The sequence below is a fragment of the Sciurus carolinensis genome, chromosome 6 (genome assembly GCF_902686445.1).
Source record: "Sciurus carolinensis chromosome 6, mSciCar1.2, whole genome shotgun sequence".
In the NCBI taxonomy this organism is placed as follows: Eukaryota; Metazoa; Chordata; class Mammalia; order Rodentia; family Sciuridae; genus Sciurus; species Sciurus carolinensis.
In genome coordinates, this window is record NC_062218.1 from 133,885,774 (window position 1) to 133,910,186 (window position 24,413).

At 36.7% G+C, this 24,413-nt stretch overlaps 1 protein-coding gene across 2 annotated transcripts in view; it reads left to right on the top strand.

The window, feature by feature from the left end:
- The window catches only part of Rnf130 (ring finger protein 130), a 94,686-nt gene that overhangs the window by 57,081 nt on the left and 13,192 nt on the right, over nucleotides 1-24,413 (top strand). For both annotated transcript variants that reach the window (XM_047555007.1, XM_047555008.1), the window contains exons 4-6: nucleotides 13,399-13,470; nucleotides 15,910-15,992; nucleotides 23,238-23,334. In XM_047555007.1, the coding sequence (XP_047410963.1) occupies nucleotides 13,399-13,470; nucleotides 15,910-15,992; nucleotides 23,238-23,334 (252 nt within the window). The remainder of the gene's footprint in view (nucleotides 1-13,398; nucleotides 13,471-15,909; nucleotides 15,993-23,237; nucleotides 23,335-24,413) is intronic.

Sequence of the window (24,413 nt, forward strand, 5' to 3'; positions counted from 1 at the left end):
CAATTCTTTTGAGATTCTATCGTATAGGAAGTTTTTAAAACATTTTACAGTGTAAAACAGACTGGGCTAGAGAACCAGGGGACCTAGGGGTCTAATCCTGATATTTAACTAATTGTATAGAGACTATCTGAGCTCTCCCTGGGACTTGATTTTACTTCTTTGTAAAATGAGGTACTTCTGTGTTTTTGACATTTCTACCTCCTTTGTATGGCATGGTGGAAACTTGAAAAGTTTTATTACTTGAGGAAGGAAATACAGAGAATGGAGCTAGGGCATGTAACTCACTTGCTTAGCATAGGCCAGGCCCTGGGTTTAGTCCCCAGCCCCAACTAACCCCCAAAAGGAAAGTTATTTACCAGAGAATAAGAGTGTTGATACTGCCCCAGCCCCCCAAAAGCAGAGTTTTTCCTGCTGTACTCTCACAACCAGTCACACACTTCTGACACCAGATATGGTAGGGCCTTCCCACGTACCAAGCAAGTCGGTTTTTCAGTGGACACCAACAGAATGTCCTCTAATTTAATTTAGTTCTGACACTGTCTACCTGGAGATGCTATCATCCACCAGACTGCTCCCGATTGCCAATGCCATTTGCAAGCCTCACATTGTTTAACCTGTATGTCAGACTCACCTCTTCCTGGGGTTGAACTAATTTATTAGAGCTATTAACAGAACTCAGAGAAATATTTACTTACATTTAACAGTTTTTTATATAGGATATTAAAAGGATATAGATGAAGAGATCCATAGGATAAGATTATATGGGAATTGGTGTGGAGCCCTCTCCTGGTGTGTTACCTCTGACCTTCTACATCTTTGCCATCCAGAAACTCTGCAAATCCAGTTCTTTTGGGATTTTATGGATGCTTCATTACATAGCTATGACTAATTGAATTGTTGGCCATCGTGGTAAAGCAGTTTAACCTTTGAGGTACCCCACCCTCACCCCTTTGGAGGTCATGTCTCACAAGTCTTACCCCTCAAAGCTTGTCAGTCTTACCTTTGACGATTCACCTTCCTGTTGCTATCTATGTTTGCCAGCCATCATTTAGCTCATTAGCATACAAAAGACACCACTTTGAAGATTCCAAGGATTTTAGGAGTTTTATATCATGATAAAATAGACCGAATATTTATTTCACAGTATCACAGTCTCAGATGAACCATGCGAGAACACTTTTTTTTTTTTTTTTTTTCTTTTTTGGGAGGAAGGAAGCACTTTTTATAATTGCAAGTTCCCGATACAGACAAAGACACACACACACACACACACACACACACACACACACACACACAGAGTCTGATTCAGCAAGTCTGGGTAGGTTCTAATTAACCAGCTTTTGATCTGGGGAAATTGCTTAATCTCTCTGTACAAAATGGGGATAATGTTGTTAGTTTCTCATAAAGTAATTGTAAAGATTACGTGAATCAGTACATGTGAAGGACTTAGAACAGTATCTAGCAGTGTTATATACTGAATAAATCTTACTATAAATATCATTATTTCATATTATTAGGCACCCAATTCAATTCATTCAATTCAATGCATTTGCCTCATGGATCACATCTTAAAAAACAGGGACTTAATTGCATGGTGTTTAAGTGAAGGTGAGAGACCTTAATTAGAAGTAAATTCATGAAAGGAAATTATACTTCATTGTAGGTATTTGAGAATCAGCAGGATTCAAGCAGTACTAGAACCAAGAAGGAAAAAAATGGTGACTTTTAGATAGATTCGAATGAGAGAGAAAAATTTTATGTATATAAACAGTGTAACTGAAATATATTCATCACACAGTGATAGGAAGCATTGAAGGAGATATTTAAAACTTAAGAGATAATCCAGAGGAAGGTAATAAAACTGAAGCCAAGTTCAGAGAAAAACTATCACAATGAAGATATTTGTAATTAACATAAAACAGAGATTTTTTTGCTTTTGCCACAGATTTTGAATGTTCAAAAATGGAAAGGATTATATATCCGACTGGTGGAAGCTATCTAGTTATATGCCATACATGCATTTACGTGAACCTTCCAAACTGCTGCTCTTACCAGCATTAAGGAAGGTGGCCAGGGGAAGAAGAGAGAGAGTTATGTCAATTCTGAGAATCAGAATACTTAGAAATCATGAGTACCATCAAAAAGGAGAAGGCTTCATGCTGAATAGAAACTTCAGCAAATAAATCTGAGAACAACTAGTAAGCAGAGATGGTATCACAGACTGTAAGCAAGTAAAATGGGGGGAAAAAACCAAAACAAAACATGAAGACCCACGAAGGTGCTTCAGAAAAAACAGAGGGTAGTCAGGCAGCCTAAACCCTTGAGGTGATACCACTAACACACACACACTCATCCTCAAAGCCAGCAGATTTATGGATGAATGCGTAGACATTTCCATTAAAGTTAGGACAAAACAAAGATACCCATGATCTGCTCTACTATTTAACATTTTTTATTATTGATTATTTTAGTTACACATGACAGTAGAATCCATTTTGACATAATTGTATGAGTATAGACTATATCTTGTTCTAATTCAGACCTTAGTACCTCTTCTTCCCCCTTGTATTAGCCCTTGCTTTTAGATAAAGAGAAACAGTAAGTGGTATAGGACTTGGAAAAGCATCTGTATTTTCAGGTGGTGTGATTACCTATGCAAAGAAACCTAAAAGAATCAACTACTAAAAACAGAAAAAAGATATAGTAAAGGAGCAGGATACAAAATTAACAAGCAGAAATAATCAGGAGATATAGTGAAAGGGAAGACACCATTTATGATTGGATGGATGTTGAACTGTGTAAAACCTATATGAGGAAAACTATAAAATATTCCTGAAAGACACAGGAGCATACTCAAGTGAAGAAGACACCATTTTCCTATCAAGTAGAAATAGTCAATATAATAAAGATATCACTTTCTCCTATGTTAATTCATAAGTTTGTCTGGGTCACAATAAAAACACCTTCATATATTTTTGGGGAGCTAGAAAATGTAATTATAAAATTCAAAATGGAAGAATAAATAGTTAAGAATAGCTGGAAAACTCTGAAAAAGAAAAGCAATGATGGATGGCCACACTGAGTTTTATGATATGTATTGCAGTGTCTTATTTAAAAGTATGTTAAAAGTCAATCTATGAAAGTGTCCACTAATTGAACAAGATGGAAAATCCCCCAGTAGACATAACTCATGAAAATTAGTACAGTATATAGTAAAAAGTATCATCCAAAGCAGTGGGTAAAGATGGACTTTTCAGTAATGGAAAATTAGATCAGTTCCTTACTATACATAAGGATTGATTTTAAATGAGTCAGAGATGTGATTATAAATAATAAGCCTACATGGGCTGGGGTTGTGGCTCAGTGGTAGAGTGCTTGCCTAGCATGTGTGAATCACTGGGTTTGATCCTCAGCACCATATGAAAATAAATAAAATAAAGGTATTATGTTTATCTACAACTAAAAAATATATAAATAAATAATAAGCCTCCAAATGTTAGAAGAAAACATGGGCTAAATTTTCATTTATGCTAGAAAATTTGAAAAACTTTCTAAATTACAGCTCAAAATTAAGTGAAATTTTTAATTGGTAAACTTGATGGTTACAATTTTTAAAATAAAAATAAAAAGGCAAATGAATAGCAAACTAGATGAAGGTGTTTGTGACTTCAAAGGATTAATGTGCTGATATATAAAGAATACTGAAAACCTGGTATAAAAAAGTGGGAGAAAATAACAAATAGATCACTAAAAGAAATGTAAATATTTCTTAAAATGTTACAAGATGTTTAGCCTCATGAGTTAAATGTGACTTAAAACCATACTGAAATACGATTTATTTATTTTTTATTTTGATTCATTGTACACAAATGGGGTACAACTGTTGTTTCTCTGGTTGTACACAAAGTAGAGTCGCACCATTTGTGTAATCATACATGTACATAGGGTAGTGATGTTTGTCTCATTCTGTTATTTTACCTTCCCCCACCCTCTCCCCACCCCTCTTTTTCATCTGTACAATCCATCCTCCCTTCTTGCCTCCCTCCCACCCCCCAATATATATTATCATTCACTTATCAGAGAGATCATTCGACGTTTGGTTTTTTGAGATTGGCTTATCTCACTTAGCATGATATTCTCTAACTGCATCCATTTACCTGCAAATGCCATAATTTTATTCTTCCTTATGGCTGAGTAATATTCCATTGTGTATATATACCACAGTTTCTTTATCCATTCTTCAATTTAAGGGCATCTAGGTTGGTTCCACAATCTAGCTATTGTGAATTGAGCAGCTATGAACATTGATGTGGCTGCATCACTGTAATATGCTGATTTTAAGTCCTTTGGGTATAGGCCAGAAATACCATATTTAATTGATCATTCTGACAGAGAAAAAAATGTTCTGAAGTTTAACTCTTGGCAAGGTGGTGGGGAAAACAGGCATTCTCCTATGTTGATAATGGGCTCTTGGAGTAAAGAGACAGGGGTTTATAACATCTAGCACAAATGCATATATGGTTTTCTTTTGTCTTCGTAACCTCACTTATAGGAATCTAGCCTGATCATAAATTTACAAATTTACAAAAATAAAAAATGACAGCCAGGCCCAGTGGTGCACTCCTGTAATGTGAGCAGCTTGGGAGGCTGAGGCAGAAGGATCAAGAGTTCAGAGCCAGCCACAGCAAAAACAAGGTGCTAAGCAACTCAGCGAGACCCTGAATCTGAGTAAAATACAAAATAGGGCTGGGGATGTGGCTCCGTAGTTGAGTGTCCCTGAGTTCAGTGCCTAGTACCCCCCCCATGAAAAAAAAAAGATACATAAGACTATTCATTGTAATATTATTTGTTTTGCTCAGAAAAATTTGTATTTATTTATTTATTTAGTACTGAGGATTGAACCCAGGGATGCTTTACTACTCAGCTCAGCTCTTTTTATTTTTTGTTTTGAGACAGGACCTCACTAAGTTGCTGAGCATAGCTTTGAGCTTGTGATCTTCCTACCTCAACCTCCCAAGCCACTGGGATTATAGGCATGTGCCACCATGTCCAGCAAAAAAAAAATAAAAAAACTTTGATCTAATTTAAAAGAGAATGAAAAGTAATCCCTGAAAGTAAATTTAGAAATCAAAGAGTATGAAAAAATAAATTTTAAGTTTAGCAATTTCCCCAAAGAAATTCTAGTTCAAGATATCATTGTGCTATTATTTATAATAGCAAAAGACTTGAAATACCCAAGTGTCCAGCAGTAGAGGTCTAACTGAGTAAAAAACAGTATTCTATTCAATGAAATACTCTGAATGGAGTGGAGTAGTTTATAGCTGGGGGGAAATAAAGAGTTCTAAAGGTTTCTGTGTGATGTTCTGTGTAGTGATCTCTAGAGTATCTTATGAGGGGGGAAATGTTTTGGTATACTAGTTTATTTTGAGGAGGAGGGGGATTGTGGAAAATGTATTTATATGTATGAATATACACAGTACATGTGGTTGCATACATGCATACTTACATATTTTTAATTTCAAAAGAAACAATGTAAGCATTAAACAAAACATGTGAAGTTATTACTTTGAGGGGAAAGGAACAAGAGGAAAGCATAGAGCTGAAATTGAGATTTCCCTATACCTAATTTTATAGTTTTGACTTTGGAAACGTGTTTTTTGTAATTTGTTTTTAATCATCAAAATAAATGGAAAGAAATAAATCTGAATATATTTCAAGATGGTGACACACAGATAAAGAAATTGTTTACAGTAACTTTTTTTAATGGCACATTTCTATTGGGATATACTATAGGAATTTCTAAAAAGTAAATTGCATTTAATAGTCTTACTGTTAGCAGTTATAGTGATTATTATTTTGAAACGATTGTATATATTGTAGGCTAAAGCAAAAATGTAATTGTCTAATGATACTAGAAACCAAGGATTTTCAGATTAAGAGAAAAAGCTAAAATTAAAGAAATTAAGTAATAACTATAACTTTATTTTTTAGTTGGAAATAACAGTATAAATACTCAGCTTATTTTTCTTTTTTCAAAAAGAGTTCCTCTGTCCATGGCCATGACAATTCAGAAACAATGAATATACCTGTTTATAGAAGAATGATAATGAATGTTGAAGGAATGACAGAATTTGGGAAAATACTGTTTGGGGGTCTGGAGATACAGTACAGTGGCAGAGCACTTCCCTAGCATATTTGAGGTCCTGAATTTGACACCCCCGCCCCAGCTCCACAAAAAAAAAGAAAAGAAAGACAAAAATTGCTGTTGTACATCCTCAATAAAATAATGAATTTCTGCTCCACCCCATTTCACCTTTAGGTTGCTCTAGGGTTGTCTTTAAATGTCACTTCCTACTTAAGGGAACCTAGCAATCCTTGGGGGAAAAAAACTACAAATTTAAGGCTGAAAATGTGTAAAGTAGATCTTCTGTCATAAAACAAAGGTTTTAAGACCATACTGGTGGTATTATAAAGATCTAGTTTTCCTTTTAAAGGACTTCTCCATATCCACAATTGAGGCAGTTGCAGCATGTAAGGAATAAAAACTCCCAGTGATTTAGAACTAGAGTTTGTTAGAGAACCAGCTTGTTACTCTGAAAATCACATTTTTAAAAAAAAAATCTGTTTTTTCTATACAGATTATTGAATGATAATTAGTTCATGAGGGAAATTTTTTTATAGAAGAATTTCAAGTAATGAATGCTAGAAATAGAAAATCACTATTTTGCAACTATTAATGAGATCTTGGGTTTAGTTAGAGATCATCTATGATTGCTAAAATCGGACACAATATTCATGTGAGACTTAAAATGGATGAACCAGGCTGACAAAACCTGAACACACTAATCTTGCTTAATATCATCAGGCTATCACTCAGTAGGAGATATTCTTGCTAAAGCAATTGAATCTAAGAAAAGTTGTGTAAGAAATGGACCAAATAACACCAAAAGTAATCAGCCAATTTAAAATGTGGGATGTTCTGTAGGACAAATAACCAAATTTTGTCCCTTAAAAATGGTATTTAAATTTAAAATTATGGTTAAAGACATTTGCTTTTGGCTAAGATGTAATAATGGACTTGTTTACCTGAAACAGTTAATAAGAAGAAATTAACAAAATATGAAACAACTTCAAAACATTAGATATTAAGCAGCAACAACCAGAGATTCCTGAGAAATGGGAAACAAATAAGACCCTAGGATTGTCCATTTTAAATGTCTTGATAGAGTTTTAAGGTGACTATATAGAGGGCCATAGCAGAGTACAGTGATCTTCTTTGGAAGGGACAGACCTGAGATTCGGGAGAACAAGATGACTAACATTCTTAGAACACATTACGAAAGAGGAGAGAAATGGAAAACGGGGGAAAAGCCCTGAGGTCAACAGAATCCAACTGTCTTGCATATTCTCCAGAGTATGATCAGCCCATATGTGTGGAAACTACCTAAGGCTTGTGGGTTATGGGGGAAATCTAAAACGATTTGTGGAAGTAGTATATATTCAAACTGAATTTTCACTTTCTACTTCCAAATGAGATTGGGCAAGTTCAGGGTAACTGTAGATTCACTTTCTACTTCCAGACCCCTCCCTACATCATTCCCAAGTCATTAAAATAGTGACTCTGTTTTCTAAGCTGCTTAAGCCCCAAACCATGGTGTTATCTTCACCCTCTTCTCTGTCTTACACCCCACATGTAATGCACCTACCTTCAAAATATATTCTATACACTAACCATTAACAATCCAAAAAATAAAAAATATTATTCCATTTACAGTTACATTAAAAGGTGTAAAACACTTAAGAATAAACAACCACAGGGGTGAAAGACTTAAACCCTGAAAACTCAAAAAAATTGCTAAAGGGAATCAAAGAAGGTGCAAATACAGATTGAGTACCCCTTATCTGAAGTGCCCAGGACCCAAAAGTGTTTCAGATTTCTGAGTTTTCCAGATTCGAGGATACTTGCATACATTTTATTGATTGAGTATCCCTAATCCAAAAATATGAAATTCAGAATGCTCCAAATTTCAAACTGTTTTGAGCACATAATTAATTTAAGAGTATTTTGGATTTCATATTTTCTGAGTGGGAATGCTTAACACGTAAATGGAAAGACATCCTGTGTTCATGAATTACTCTGATTGTTTAGATGTCAATTCTACCTAAAGTGATCCAGAGATTTGTTGTAGTCCCTATCAGAATCCTAAATGAAAAAAAAAAAAAAAAGAATCTTAAATGCTCTTTTTCCCCAAAATAGAAAAATCCACGCTAAAATTTATATGAAATCTCAAGGGATCCCCAATAGCCAAAAAAAATCTCAAAAAAGAAGGAAAAAGTTAAAGGTCTCCTGCTTCCCAATTTTAAATTGTACTACAAAGTTAAAATCAAGCCAGTGTGGTGTTGGCATAAAGACAGTTCTATAGACCAGTAGAATAGAAAAGAAAGTCAGAATCATTGGGGTTAGGACATTCTTTAATAATTGTGCTAGGAACACTGGATGTCAGCATGCAAAAGAATAAAGTTAAACTCTTACACTGTTTACAAAGATTAACTCAAAATGGACCAAAGACTTAAACACAAGAACCAGAACTATGAAACCATAGAACAAGATATAGGGGGAAAGCTCTGTAACACTGAATTTGGCATTAATTTCTTGGTTATGGCACTAAAAGCACAGGTAACGAGGAAGAATTGATACAGTGGAGTGCGTACATCAAAGTTAAAGACATCTGTACACAGTAGGTTAGAGGACGGAGAATAGGGGGAGGAGGAGAGGAAGAAAAGTGGGAGAAATGGGTACTGACATGGAGTAAATCAAATTCCACGCATGTATGGTTTTGTCAGAATGAACCCAACTTCTATGTATAACTTTAATGTAATAAAAAATGAAATAAATAAAAATAAATTACATAAAAAATACAAACATCTATGCATAAAAAGACAAAATCAACAAAAATGCAACCATGGAATGGGAGAAAATATTTGCAAATCATATAAGGGGGTTAATATCCAGAATATTTAAAGAACTCTTTTTTTAAAAAATATTTTTTTAGTTGTCAATGGACCTTTATTTTTATTTGTATGAGATGCTAAGAATCAAACCCAGTGCCTCACTCATGCAAGACAATCACTCTACCATTGAGCTACAACCCCAGCCCCAGAATATTTAAAGAACTCTTAGAACATAGTAACAAAAAAACCAAGCAACCTAATTTAAAAGTAGACAAAAGAATAAATAGATACTCTTCCAAAGAAAATATAAGTGCCCAATAAGCACATAAAAAGATGCTTGGGCTGGGATTGTGGCTCAGTGGTAGAGTGCTTGACTAGCATGCATGAGGCACTGGGTTTGATTCTCAGCACCACATATAAATAAATAAATTTTTTTTAAAAAAAAGATGCTTAATATCTGTAATCATTAAGGAAATGCAAATCAAAACCACAGTGAGTTATCACTGGATACCCATTAGGACAGCTAATATAAAAACATAAAACAGGAATAACGACTGTTGGCATAGATCTGGAGGAATTAGAACTCTGTGCATTGCCAATACATATGTAAAATGATGTGTCTGCTGTGGAAAATGATATGGCAGTTTCTCAAAACATTCAACATTAATTTTAATATGATGCAGTTATTCCACTCTGGATTCATACCCAAAAGAGTAGACAACAGACTAAAACAGATAATTTGTTACACCCATGTTCACAGAAACATAATTGATAGTAGGCAAAAGGCAGAAGCAGCCCAACCCAAGATTTCATCTACAGATAAATGAATAAATAAAATGTCATATATGCATACAACAGAATATCAATCAGTCTTTAAAAGGGAAGAAAATTTTGAGACTTGGCTATAATAAGGATAAAGCTTGAAGATTTTATGCAATGTGAAATATCCCAAAGAAAAACGCTGTATGATTCCTCTTATAAGATTAACTAGAATAGTCAAAATTATAGAGACAGAAAGGTAGAATGATTGTTGCCAAGGGCTGGATGAAAGGAGAATGGAGAGTATTCCATGTATATAGTTTCAGTTTTGTAAGATTAAGAGTTTTGAGAGATTAGTTGTACAGCAGTGAATTTATTTGACTCACTGAACTGTACACTTAAATATGGTTAAGATGCAAATTTAATGTTATGTATATTTTAATGACTTAAAAAGATAATTTGAGGGGCTGGGGTTGTCACTCAGTGATAGAGCTCTTGCCTAACGTGTGAGGCACTAGGTTCGATTCTCAGCACCACATGTAAATCAAATGAATAAAATAAAGGTCTATCAACATCTTAAAAAATTTAAAAAATATAATTTGAAATATAACAATGTAGCATATATAGAATATATAGAAGTAAAATGGATAAAAACAAAAGCCAAGAGGGAAATCAAAGTATACTATGTAAGGCTTTCCTACTGTACAGGAGGTAGTACAATTACTTGAAGTTCAACCGTGATTAAAGGTGTATGGGTTAAGCCATGCATGGTGGTACATGAGTATAATCCCAGTGGCTTGGGAGGCTGAGGCAGGAGGATTGCAAGTTCAAAGCCAGCCTCAGCAACTTAGTGAGACCCTAATCAACTTAGAGAAGAACTTGTCTCAAAATTTTAAAATATAAATAGATAAAAAGGTTAAAAAGGTTATAAATAGATAAAAAGGTTCAGTGGTTAAGCACCCCTGGGTTTAATCCCTGGTACCAAAAAAAAAAAAAAAAGATGTACCTATTAACCCTAAAACAACCACTAAAATAACACAATAAAGAATTATGACTTAATTGACAAAGGAGATAAATCATTAAATATTCTCAGTTCAAACAAGGGAAAAGGGGATAGAAAACAAGTACCAAGTAGATAGACTTAAACATAACCATATCAATAATCACACTTAAGTATATGTCTAAATACCCCCATTGGAAGCAGAGATTAAGAGATTGGGACAAAGGACTCAGTATGAGGCCTTGGGATTTGATCCCCAGCACCACAATAAATAAATAAGTATAAAAATATGAATAGGTTAAAAGGATGAAAAATTTATACCATACCAACACAAATTAAAGTTGAAGTGTCTATGTTAATACTGGAGTAGAATTCAGGGCAGTTATTGCCAGGGATAGAATTGACTTCTTAATAAAATGGTCACTTGAACAAGAGAATATTATAATCCTGAATGTGTATGTGTCTGGTAACAGTGCTTCAGAAACTTGAAGTGAGGACTTGGAACTACAGTATAAAATAAAATTATAATTATAGTTGGAAAGTTCAAAACCCCTCTTGAAAACTGGAAAAATAAGTAGACAAAAAAAAATCGGTAAGTATATAAAACATAAACAACATAAATAACAAATTTAATCTGATTGACATTTATAGAAAACTCCATCCAGCAAAAGCAAAATATACATTCTTTTGAAGTAACTCAAGATCGTAAAACAAGTCTCAGTAGATTTTTATTCCCCACTCCTCACCCCTTACTGGGCATTAAACTCAGGAACATTTTATCACAGAGCTTCATCCCCAGTCCCTTTAATTCTTTTTTTTTTTTTTAAATGGGGTCTCCTTAAGTTGCCCAAACTGACCTCAAACTTGAATTCCTCCTGCCTCAGCCTCTGAAGTTAGTTTCAGTAGATTCCTGAAAGGATTCAGGTTCACACAAAATATGTTCTCTAATCTCTTGAAATTAAATAAGACGTCAATAACAAATATCTCTGAGATACCCTAAATATTTGGAAATTAACATCTAAACAATTGATGGGAAGGTCTGGAGTTGTGGCTGTGGTAAAACTCTTGCCTAGCATGCGTGAGGCACTGGGTTCAATTCTCAGCACCGCATGTAAATAAATAAAATAAAGGTCCATTGACAACTAAAAGAAATTTTAATAAAACAATTAATGGGATACAGAAAAAATTAAAAGGGAAATTAGAAAACCATTTGAACTGAATGAAAATGAATTAAATATATTAAAATTTAGAGGATACACTAAAGTAGTTCCTGAAAAATAAAAGTATAGACTTCATATTTATCGAGTTTCAAAGTGTAATATTTAATATATGTCAATTAAGTATATGTGATTATTCTAAGTCATATCTCCATAGGACTGTTAAAAAGGGGGGGAAAGTATGATAGTTGGAACTCTGAATAAGAGATTTTAGAGATGTAGGAACCAAGTGTAGTGTTTGAATTTGCATCCTGATTCAAACAAGCAAGCTATTAAAAGATATTCTATAAATAAGCAGGGAAATTGTAGTGTGGTCTAAAAGTGATTTTTTTTTAATCCTCCTGAAAGAATCTGAAGACTCCATTACTTTAGTCCTAACCTTACTCCTTTAGCTTCAGCATCTGCCTCTGCTCACAGTTTAAGATATGGTTGTATCTAGATGACCACCTCTCCCAGTATGCCTGGGACAGTTTCAGTTTGTATCCATCCTCCCACTGTGAACTCTGACTCACAGAGCATTCTGATTTGAGCAATCAGATAGCAGCTCACAGTAATTAAATTGAAGTCTACATCCCTTCCCACACCTGTGCTTCACACCTGTTTGTTTTTAGGTTTAGACACTTCCTTTGACTAAAATCCCCCTTCCTGATCCTGTGATCTTCCTTATCTAACTCCATCCTACTTAGTTTTCCAAGTCTTAGCTTTGGCATCATTTCCTCAAAACCTTTCCTGACATTCCTCCTCTGCTCTGTCCCCAACCTAAATGAGGTTGCCTCCTTTTACTGTCATTTCACCCAGGGTGGACTGTCTTGTACATTAGCTTAGAATGTGTTTACTGGTCTTTTCCCCAATGCAGATAGTTTCTCAAGATTAGGGGTTTACTGTCTTTTCACTTTTGGGTCATTAGTATCTAGCAATGCTAGTTATCTGACAAAATGTTGGATAAATCTAGTTTTAGAGATTATCTGAGTTAACCCTCTCAAATGAGAATAATTTGACCCTGGTTCGGAAAATTCACTTTCCTAAAATTACAGAGCACAGTAGTAGTAGAACCAGAAGTAGAACTTGTGACCCCTGATAAGAATTTCAAGTAGTATTGGAGGTTTCTTTTGCTAAGATGGTTATTGTCCCTAGAGCATAATGGAAAAGCTGTGAGAGCAGGAGTAGTATCTTTGGAGTACACAAGAATCAGATTGTGATAATGTGTTCATATTTAACATGTTTATTAAATACAAAATGCAAATGTGATGTCACCCAGCTATAATAAACTTTCTATTCAATCAGAATGCAGAATATATGGAACAGCTACCAGATCTCTAATTTTTAAGTGCTCTTTTAGATTCCTCTTACATGATATGACAAAGAGTGGTGTAGGGTAACAGGGACTTTATACCTTTAGTTATAAAAAAATAAAGACCATCATTCGGAGATCTTACACTTAACCTCTGTCTTTATTTGTAATTTCCATAGCGTCGTCTTGGAGATGCTGCCAAGAAAGCCATCAGCAAATTGACAACCAGAACAGTAAAAAAGGGCGATAAGGTACAGTAATGAATTAACATTGAACATCCTTCTCTTTGAAATCTTGTTTTTACTGTTCCTGTCATCTGAAAGCCCTTCAGTTAGCCTTCTCACTTTCCTGGGCTTAAAATGCTCTCGCCATTAGTAATTTTACAAGACTACTTACAGATGATTGTGGTTATTTTCGCTAAAACCCAGCATACATTTTCCTCCTTCCTTCCTCCCTCCCTCCCTCCCTTCTTTCCTTCCTTCCTTCCTTCCTTTCATACTGGGGATCAAACCCAGGGGCTCTGTACTGAGCTACCCTCCAGCCCTATTTACTTTGCATTTCAAGACAGAGTCTCACTAAGTTGCTGAGGCTGTGCTCGAACTTGCAGTCTTCTTGCCTCAGCCTCCCAAATTGCAGGGACTACAGGCCTGTGCCACCACAGCTGGCTTTTCCAAGAATTCTGATGGGATAGTTTGTCGTTGAATAGTCAGAAGACGTGTGTTATCTACCTGTATTTCTTGTGAATTTGCTTTCATCTCTTTTAGGTTTTGTTTCTTCACCTACTTAAAACTAAAGACCTGTGTATCTAGTTAACAGGGTGCTCTCTTTACAGTGTACTAACTAAGCATTTTTTAAAAAGTAGAGCAGAGTCTTTCAGAGTTGAGCCTGCTTTGTTTTAAAAAAAATACTTTTAGTTGTAGATGGACACATAATTTTAATTTATTTATTTTTGTATGTGGTGCTGAGGATTGAACCCAGTGCCTCACACATTCTAGGCAAGGCTCTACCACTGAGCCACCACCCCAGACCAGGCCTGCTTCTGAGGGAGACCAAATCAGAGAGGCAGTGACAAAAGGCTGTCACTGAACTTTTCAACTAGAATTTCTTAATTGGAGTTCTAGTTATGGTGGAGCCTTGCTTCTTCTCTATAAGTAGCCCTTTAATGTTAAGTTTCTATATACTGTCATTCAAGCTTATCAAGAATGAAAAAACTGTATCTAAAGACATAAAACAACTGCCTTCTATTCCATACCCAGTGTTAACATTTTAGCAGAGCCCTGGAAGGAGGAATTTCAGATGATTCTGTCTTCCTAAATTTTCCCACTTTTTTTTTTTTAACTTTACTCATTTTTTTATCCCCACTGCCTTGATATAACTATATGTTGTTACCTTTGGCACAACTCCAGAGGTAGATAGTAGATTTCATTATACACTAAGGAAAGAAAAAGGAAAGTGTCACTTGCAGAAAATACAAACAATTTCAAAACTTAACCCCAAAAAGTGGTAACCAGTATAAATGCTTTCTTGACCTATTGGCCTTCAGCTGCCATTATTGTGAAATACCCAGGAGCTGTTCTAACGTACCCACCTTTCTTTGTACCCCAGGCTAGCACCAAACAATCTTACCAGCCAGGTGCAGTGGTGCATACAAATAATCTCAGCTACTCTGGAGGCTGAGGCAGGAGCACTTACCTAGCATGTGTGAGGCTCTTGGTTTGGGTAGGAATAGAATCTTTCCTTTAATTATTATAGCATACACATCTTAGTTTGTACCTCTTTGACTTGCCAAGAATTGTATCACCAAGTTTCAGTTCACATGGCAGTGACACAGCATATAGTCTCACCTTTCCAGACTTGGGTTGTTGGCATGCTGTTTTATGACAATTAAGATGGAACCCTCGTCTCTGAGGAGGAAAGAAATCATCCTATTAACCAACCACACTTTTCCTAATTTTTTTTTTCTTTTGGTGGTAATGGATATTAAACCCAGGACCTTGAACATGCTAGGCAAACATGTTACCATTGGGCTACTTCTCCTGCCCTTTTTAAATTTTATTTTGAGGTAGGGTCTCACTGAGTTGCCCAAGCTAGCCTCAAATTTGTGATCCTTTTTCTTCAGCCCCACAAGTAGCTGGGATTACAGGTATATACCATTATGCCTGACTCCTTCACTCTTGATAAAGACCCATTACTGAATTGATCCAGTTATTTCTCTACCCCAATTCAGTGACCAGATGTGTTGTTCCCATAACTGGGGTGTGTCTTTATATAGCAGTCTACTGGGGGCTCACCATCTTTGTGCCTGTACTTAGGGAGTTGATGAGGTGATTCTCCTGATGGTGACCCAGCTGTGAAACCTGTTCAGACAAACCAGTAGTGCAGTGGAAATGGGGAAAGGGTGGAGATAATGATGATCCAAGGTAACAATTGATGTGAATCTTGAAAATAGTTAGAACTCTGACTTAGTCTAAGACATATCATAGACAGAAGTAGTATTGATTATTATAACATGATTTTAAGAAAAAGTAGATTGACTTAGGTCTAATTTGGATCAGTGTTGTTAAGCAGTTGGAAACATTTTCTATACTTTTCACTTTATAACCACTTGCTTAGCATAGTTGCCAAAGGAACACACTTAGCTGAATTGTATACATGTAGCATGTGACTTGTGATCCTGTTTTTCGTTTCAGGAAACAGACCCAGACTTTGATCATTGTGCGGTCTGCATAGAGAGCTATAAGCAGAATGATGTTGTTCGGATTCTCCCCTGCAAGTATGTCAACTTTGTTTGAAAGAATGATATTAATGCGTTGTGTATGTCTCCCTTTCAGAGTGGGTGTCCACTTGCTTCTGAGAGCCTCCTAACCCATGGCTGTTCTAGCAGGCCAAGGCCCTGCTGCACATTGCTCATATTGGGAGGTTGTGGTCTACAGTGAGCAGTGTTGCCTCACAAAAACTGATTGCATGGTCTGAGGTTGTGGCTTAGTGGTAGAGTACTTGCCTAGCACATGTGAGGCACTGGGTTTCATTCTCAGCACCACATAAAAATAAATAAAATAAAGGTCTTTTTATAAAAACTGATTGCACATGTGTTATAAAAGGAATATATGTGGCACAACCTCCAGACATTTGTAACAGAGTTTTTATTCTGTGATTCCTGTGGGTTTCAAAAACAGCCCCCTGTTCCTCTCCATCTTCAATAGAATTCACTAGGCCCTATAGTGAGACCTCAAGAATGTTCATCTTGCCCTGGGGATTTGTATTTTTTTTTTTCTGAACATGGATTACACAGAGTGGAAGGACTGACTGATACTTTCTTTGTGCCTTCTGTGGGTCATGTACTCTGTGCAAGTTACATTTACTGTCTCCTGTGATCTTCCCAATAATCCAAAGAGGTTATTGTTCCCCCATCTGTATTAGTCAACTTTTTGTTACCTTAACCAAATATCAGGCATGATCTGCCTCTGAAGAAAGAGAGGTTTATTTAGCTCACAGTTTTGGAACTAAATAGAAAGTCTAAGATCAAAAGCCAAATAATTAAAAAAATATACAGCTTAGGTAAAGGTCTACCTTTAATGCCAGCACTCCTCACATGGGACCACATACCTCCCTCCCAAAAGAGCTTTCTCTTAAGTATGTTGATGTCTGCCATGCTCCTGTCCCAAATTAGGGAATGTGAAACATCAAGATACAGAATTCAGAGCATCACCTGGAAAAGGGTAAGAGAAGGCTACTGATAAGCCTTAAACCTAAGACATTTCCTTTCTTCTCCCTTCTCTTTAAAAGACATCCACACAGTTCAGCCTTCTAATAATAGAAAACATGAATGATTAAAATAATGGTGAATAGTTGTTTCCATAAGACTACTTACTGATCTTATTTTACTTATTCACAAAGTAATCTCTTTTGAACCTAGGATGATCTGGGTGGTGTTTTGTTGTTGTTTTGTTTTGCTTAGCTTTTAATTGTAGTACTTGAAAATAATTCTATGTACTAAAATAGAAATTCAAGATTCTGAAAGTCAAGTCATTCTACTTTATACATAAAGGAAAATCTATCAAACTAAATGTAAGCTGTTCTATAGAAAATTATATTGTGACAGTTATTACTTATTCCTAGTCATTAACAATCTAAATTAAAGGAAATGCATATGCAAATACAAATCAGGATTAGTAGGATATCATTAGGATACATTATAAAGCATAGTCACAAAATGCCTCTTTCAACCAATAAGCCAAGATTTACAAATTCTCTGTCTTATTATCTCATCCTAGGATCCCCTGAAACCAATTGGTCCCCAAAGAGTGGAAGAACCATTCACAGTTATTACTAAAACGATAGTGTCTTCCTCAGGGGAGTCTCAGCCTAAAATAGTTGTTTCTGGGAAGCTTGCTCCCATTCTCTCCATCCCTAAAGCCTTGTTTTTCCAAAATTTCATTGAGTTTTTTGTTTCCCTCAGTTTAACCCAGGGTTTTCCAAATCTAACCATACATCAGGGTCAGTTGGGGGAGCTTTCAGAAACACCATGAGTGGAGCCCAGGCATATTTATTTTAATAAGGCCACACCATCCATTAAGGTTTAAAGCCTTGGTTGATTAACTGTTTCTGTGGATGAAACCAGAAAACTGGTTCTCAACTTTCATATTTATGGTCTGCTTTTGAAGATTAGAAATTTTGGCAAACTTAACAGAATTTCTTTGCACACATAGTAACAGCTCTGTTCAGTTGTCTCCCTTGTTTTTGACTAGATGTGTTTGCTGCCCTATGTGTCAAAGGTTCTGCATGTAACTATATCGTTCAACCTGCTCAGCAAAACATTTTACCTTACTGAAATGGTAACCATAGTATGATCCTCAGGTGCAATAAAAATTAACTTTCTACATTAAGCAATAGTTTGTGACAACTTTTGACCTATAAGGGGTTTTCTCAGCTTTGACATTTAGGATCAGATAATACTTTGTTTGGAGGAGGGATCCAGGAAGGTGGTCTTGTGTATGACAGAAAATTCAGCATATTCTTGGCCTCTCACTACTAGAGGCCAAAAGCATCCATACCACACAACTGTGACAATGAAAGATGTTTCCATATGAGAACCACTGATGCAGAGGATATCTACATAAACATAAACATGTTCTTTACCTCAAATCTTGTCCAAGTCTTTTTTTTTTTCCCAGTGGATGTATCTCAAGTTACTTTGCATTATGTCTTACCTCATGCTCCAGCTTATCCTCCTTCTACCTCTGATACCCTTCCTTTCTCTTTTGTCTCTATGGTCTTTGAACCCAAGCCTGCCGGGGCTTCCTATTTCACATCACCAAGCATCTCTATCCCTCACTGTCTTCCCATAGTGCTCTGCACATATTGGACAGACAGGACTCTTCTCACAGCTGTGCCTCAGTTACTGCCCAGAGCCCTTCTCCTGCTTTAGTTGGCCCTCCCTATTCATCACAGCAGCACTTCCAGTTGTATTCATTCTCCTTAAACCTTAACTCACCCCGTTACTCTTCACTTTGAAAGAGTGAACTTCACCATAGAGAAATAGTGGTTGGATTCCCTCTACTTCCAGTGTGCTTGCCTCCACATCCACACCTGCACCTCCTGTCAGAATGGAGGTGGCAGTCCCCCTTCTGGTTCAGTGTGGCTCTTTCTACCTGAGCCTCTGCCTGCCAACTCTTCCCCCCTCCCCGAGACCTTACTGTATTGACTTTCTGCTGCTCCCTCTAGTTTTGTTGTTTGTCTCTGCCCATCAGCATTTAATCATGTGCTCAAGCATTTCTTATTCCAGTTTTAAAAACTCTTTCAAATTCATCACTTTCCATGTACTCGCCTATAGCGACTCCCCTTCACTGCCAGTCTTTGGAAGAATTTGTACTTGCTGCCTCTCCTTTACCTCAGTAAGGTATGAAGTAAACCAGATGCCTTGTCTTTCTGTCCTTCATTTTTATTAAGAAAGGCTTTCTGGAGACTGAACTAAGCCTTTCTATCTATAGATACCAAACCTCTCATGGATTGCTGGCTTTTTTTGTCACATGACCTTTACTTTTCATCCTCTGTTGCACTAATTTATTGTGGACAGATGGCAGTTGGCTTTGCTTTGGGGACCTGCTTGTATCAGTTGATTACAGTTGATCATCCTTTGGATGTTAGCCAGCATATCTTAGAAACAAAAAATCACCTTATTTAAAGATTAACCACAAAATTTTTAGTAAGTAAAAATACCCTTTTAGAAGTAAAGTGCTGCATCCTGGAGAAATACACATTTAAGATATCAGCTTGGGAGCTAAAATGGGTCAGTCAACTGGCTGCTGGCTGTTGAGGAATTGCTCCTATCACCTACACCTTGGAGGGAGGGCCTGCTTCTATGCATTTGCTGCCAGTCCTGGCTAGGGGAAGGAGTACTTGTCTCTGACCTTTAATAATCTTGGATCCTTTTATGTTTGCTAGGTCCTTAACACGGCACCCAGAGGCTGCAGAGCTGTGAAAACAACTCACCTTCAATGTAGACTCCCCACTCCAGCCCTGCTGTTTTTCTAACCTCTCTAGTGTGTGGCCTGTGTGGGAAGTAGGAAAGGGGAAGGGCAATGTATTTCAGTATTACTGGTTTTGCTTCTTTCATGTTCTATACATTTTGCATTCTGTATCCCAAAGTATTTCTTACAGGAATAAAGGACTTTTTCGGTTGAAGCTCTGATATACTTGTCCTTTTCACGTTTCACTGCTCCTCAACACATCACCTGCTTCCCATCCCAGTACACCACTCAACGCTAAATGTGCTGGGACCTTTCCTGCTTTTGTGTGTTTTTTATTGTTAAAGTCTTTCATTATAACAGTGGGAAGTGGCTTTCTTTTTAAGGTCTGTCTTGCCTTAGGTGCCACCTTCTGAGATCTCTAGACGTCTTGCTAGGGAGAAGCCACGTCACCAGATGTTCTGGGGCCAAAAGTGTGCTGTAAGAGAGTTCTACCATTTACTAGGATTCCATGTAAAATATTAACATTGCTTTACCTGTTTAACTATACCTTTCATGCACACAGCCCTTGGTACTTCTCTAAGTATTCCATATTTAGTTTTTCATTTATTGCTCCAGATAACCTCATGAGGTAGACCAAATCCACCTTTCCCATTACTGACCCCACAGCTTTCAGGTGAGGCAGTGGGGAGGCAGAAAGGGTAGTTGGTTAAGGGTCTGACGGTTATAGAAGCAGGGAGGGAAAGGCCATAGCTGGTTGGTTTGCTTTGCAAAGGCAAGAGGATGAGGAGAGTAGGTGATGAAAAAGAGAAGGGACCAAGTTCTGGGTACGTGTTCATAAAGATGATGGTACTGACCAGAAGGAAAGTGGGAGGGCTATGTCAGAGGGCCAGTGAGTACAAAGAACAAGTACTCAGTTTTGTCTCCAGAAGCAAAGAGTGTGCTGTAGGAGTTAGAAACTGAAGGTCGGGGGTGAGATGCTCAGAAGCTAGGCTGGTAGGGAATCTGGAAAGATAAGTCCTAGGTCAGAAGAAGCAGAGTTTGGGTGTGATTATTTGGAGTGAGGGGGTGTGCAAATACCTAAAAGGAACCTTTTTAAAAAGAAGAAATATTTCTTTCAGATTCTGAGCTAGCTAAGGAAGGTTTTCTTCATTTGTCCCTAGAGAACCCATTAGTCTGTGTTGTCTTTCATTACAGTGCCCCACAACATAGAGGAGAGATTATAATTGTCTAGTAAAACAGAGAGTGGGCACTTTTTCTTCCAGATCAGCAAACCTCTACTTACTCAAGAACCACAACATAAGAAAGATCCACTTAATGAGCTCACTTAAAGGAACAAGTAGGTAGAGAAAACTGAATTCACGTAGCTTTAGGAAATTGAATATGGGAGTCACACCATTTTGTTCTTTGTGAATAACCAGTAATAGAAATGCAGTATACCACTGGCCAGAGCAGGGAGCACTAGAGCCAAACCATTGTTTACCCCAGGTAGCTGCTGCTTGCTTAAAACAGGGTTTCCATCCACAGCTGGCCAAATTAGCTGCCTCCACCCCACTTGCATACCCCAATCCAGCACCAAAGTGGCCCAGGTCAGAGATCACATAACCTTATCTCTTCTACCACCTGTCATCCAGTCAAATCCCATTGTCTCCCTTATGCAAAATTGACTTGGAACATATTCCCAGCTACCCCACTCCCTCCCATCCATTAGCCAAATCCTCAGGTGTCCATTAGCCCCCCCAAAATATATATAAGATATCAGGCACCCTTGTGACTTTATGGGGATGTTCCATAATTTACATCAGACCTAAAGGGGGGGTCTCCCCCAAAAGGGATAAAGCTTTATTCCAGTCTTCTGTTAGTTTGGATTGCAGCCAACCTTAACTGCTAAAAAGTGAGGATGCCCCCTGGGGTCGAGCCCTGCTGTAAGGAACCCTTCATCTCACTCTGGAATACTCCCATACGTGGATACAAGTAATAAGAAGCAAACACAACACTTAATATGTATTAAACTAATTTGGGTCTTCCATACAAATTGATGGCTTTCCAGCTATTAAGTAAAAACCTTAAGGTTTAGGTAAAAGCCTTCAGGGATGATGAGTTTCTAGATAAATGCATTATCTGCAAGTTTCAGACTACATGGATGAATTCAGACTTCAAGATCTTTATTCTTGTCCTTAAATGAATACAAAGCCATCAGGTGGTAATGGAAGAGTGGTATATATTATTGACTGAAACTGTAATGTGCATGGATATTTATTCCAAATCCAAATTTTAAAAACCCTGTTTTAAACCAAAACTACATTTTCCAAATAGCAATGATAACATTTAAATTATAAATTAACAATCAGGGTTTTAAAGACATACCATGGTCCAATTTGGTATCATTCTCAAAATTCCCCTTACTCCAAATTTATATTTTAGTGTGTTTTCCAAAAATCCTGAAAGTTTGTGTTGGTGTCCACTCCTTTCCCAATTTTTCCAGGACCCCAAACTTCTGTCAGACTCTGTTACATCTTCTCAGAGCTCTTGGGCAGGGGTTCTTGAGCTTGCAGAATCATCTCTGCAGCTCCCTCAAAATCATTTCTTCTAAAGGGCACAAATTCCTTTTCTAAGAATGCAGACCCTTCTGTGACTGACTTATTTCTTGTCCCAAAGATGTAATTTTCTGTTCTGAATGTGAGAGGAAATCACCTATATCTACCTCCCTCCCACACACACAACATTTCAGCTGAAAATTGCTAAGTGTTATTTGGTTCATAGGCACAGTTTACTCCTTAAAATAGTTCCAACTGCCCTATGACTTCTACAAATATTTAACATAGGTTAAGTTCCATGAAACTAATTAATAATTACACAGAAAACTCTTGATTTAACCCTGACTTATGTATGTTTTCAAAATGCCATTTTTATATATAAGCTATTATGAGAAGAATAACTGATTTATAAAGTGTGATATCATTATTTTTAATAAATTTGCTAGATTTCCTCAAGTCTTTTTGGAATTTGGAAGAATAAGAAGCCTGAGTTGGGTGCAGTGGTCTCAGCTATGTAGGAGACTAAGGCAGGAGGATGATGACTTGAACCCAGGAGTTTGGTACCAGCCTGGACAACATAGTGAGACCCTGTCTCTTATAGATAGATAGATAGATAGATAGATAGATAGATGATTGATAGATAAGATAGATAATTGATAGGTAGGTAGGTAGGTAGATAGATAGATAGATAGATAGGGCTGGGAGTAGTTCAGTTGTGGCATGCTTGCCTAGCTAGTATGCACAGAGTCCTGGGTTCTATCCCCCAGACTGCAAAATAAAAAAATCCAGTCATCTCCTTACTCATTAGTTTTCATTACACAATACTATTGGTAAATGAGATTGGGTTCAGATTTTCTGTAGATTTTATTTTTATAAACCCCCAATATTTGTCTTTTGGGTCTTGTAAATATGTGCTAAAAGGAGGAAAAACTAACTGAAAATTCCATTTTTTCCATTTTGACCTAATAGTTTTTCAATATATGATTTCTGACATAATTCTCCATTATTTTATAGGCATGTTTTCCACAAATCATGTGTGGATCCCTGGCTTAGTGAACATTGTACCTGTCCTATGTGCAAACTTAATATTTTGAAGGCTCTGGGAATTGTGGTATGTTTCCAATTTTGTCATTGCTTTTCCATAGTATCTTATCTAAACGTAATACAATATAACACATTTGTTATAATAGGAGACATGACAGTCTTACAAGAATACAGAGGCTTTTTTGGCCAACAAATAACCTTATTAGTCCAACAAGTACCTTTCTTCCAGATTACCAAAGACTCAGAAGAACCATTAGCAACCTGGCAAGGAGTTTTGCTAGAACTGTTGCATTGAGATCAGCTATGACTGCAAAAAGACCAACACTGACTTGCCAAGAACTTTGGAGACTTCCTTTACTTCCTTAAAAGAAGTATATATCCAGGATTATGCTTTTAGAGAAAAATAAAATATTTTCTGGGTGTAGAAATATAATGAATGAATATTCTTGTGAAACAAAAAGCTGAGTTGGGCTAAACAGAGGAACTCCTCATTTAGCTTTGCAACCCAAAGAAGATCTAAGTAGTCCTATTTTAAATATACTGTCAAATCATAGTTTAAGTGCTGTACATTTGGATAGTAATGCCCCATTTATCAGTCCCCAGAGATGATATAGATTAACCCAAGGTTTCTCGATCTTGGCATTACGGACATTCTGGACTAGATAATTCCTTCTTGTAGGGGCTATCCTGTGCATCATAGACTATAGTAGCATCCTTAGCTTCTACTACTAAATGCCAGTAGCATTATACCCCAGTCACTATCATCAGAAATGTCTCCTGAAAGATGAGTACAGAGGTGTGTGCCTGGGACCCAAGCTATTCAGAGTACTGAGGTAGGAGGATTACTTGAATGCAGGAGTTTGAGGACAGCCTGCCCTACATAGTAATAACTCATCTTTAAAGAAAAAAAGTCTCCCAAGTTTGCCAAATGTTCCTTGGGGACCAAGTCACCCTCATGTGAGATTGGTTTAACATAAAGTATATGCCATTTTACCTAGCATATAGTCTATGGTTGGAAATTATTATTTCACCCTCTGTCATTGCCTCCAGTCTATTCTTTCGAGTACTAATACTTCCCCCATTTTTATTGAAAATTCTTCTAAAACATGTTATAGGCTATCATGATTCTTTAAATATAATAAACCT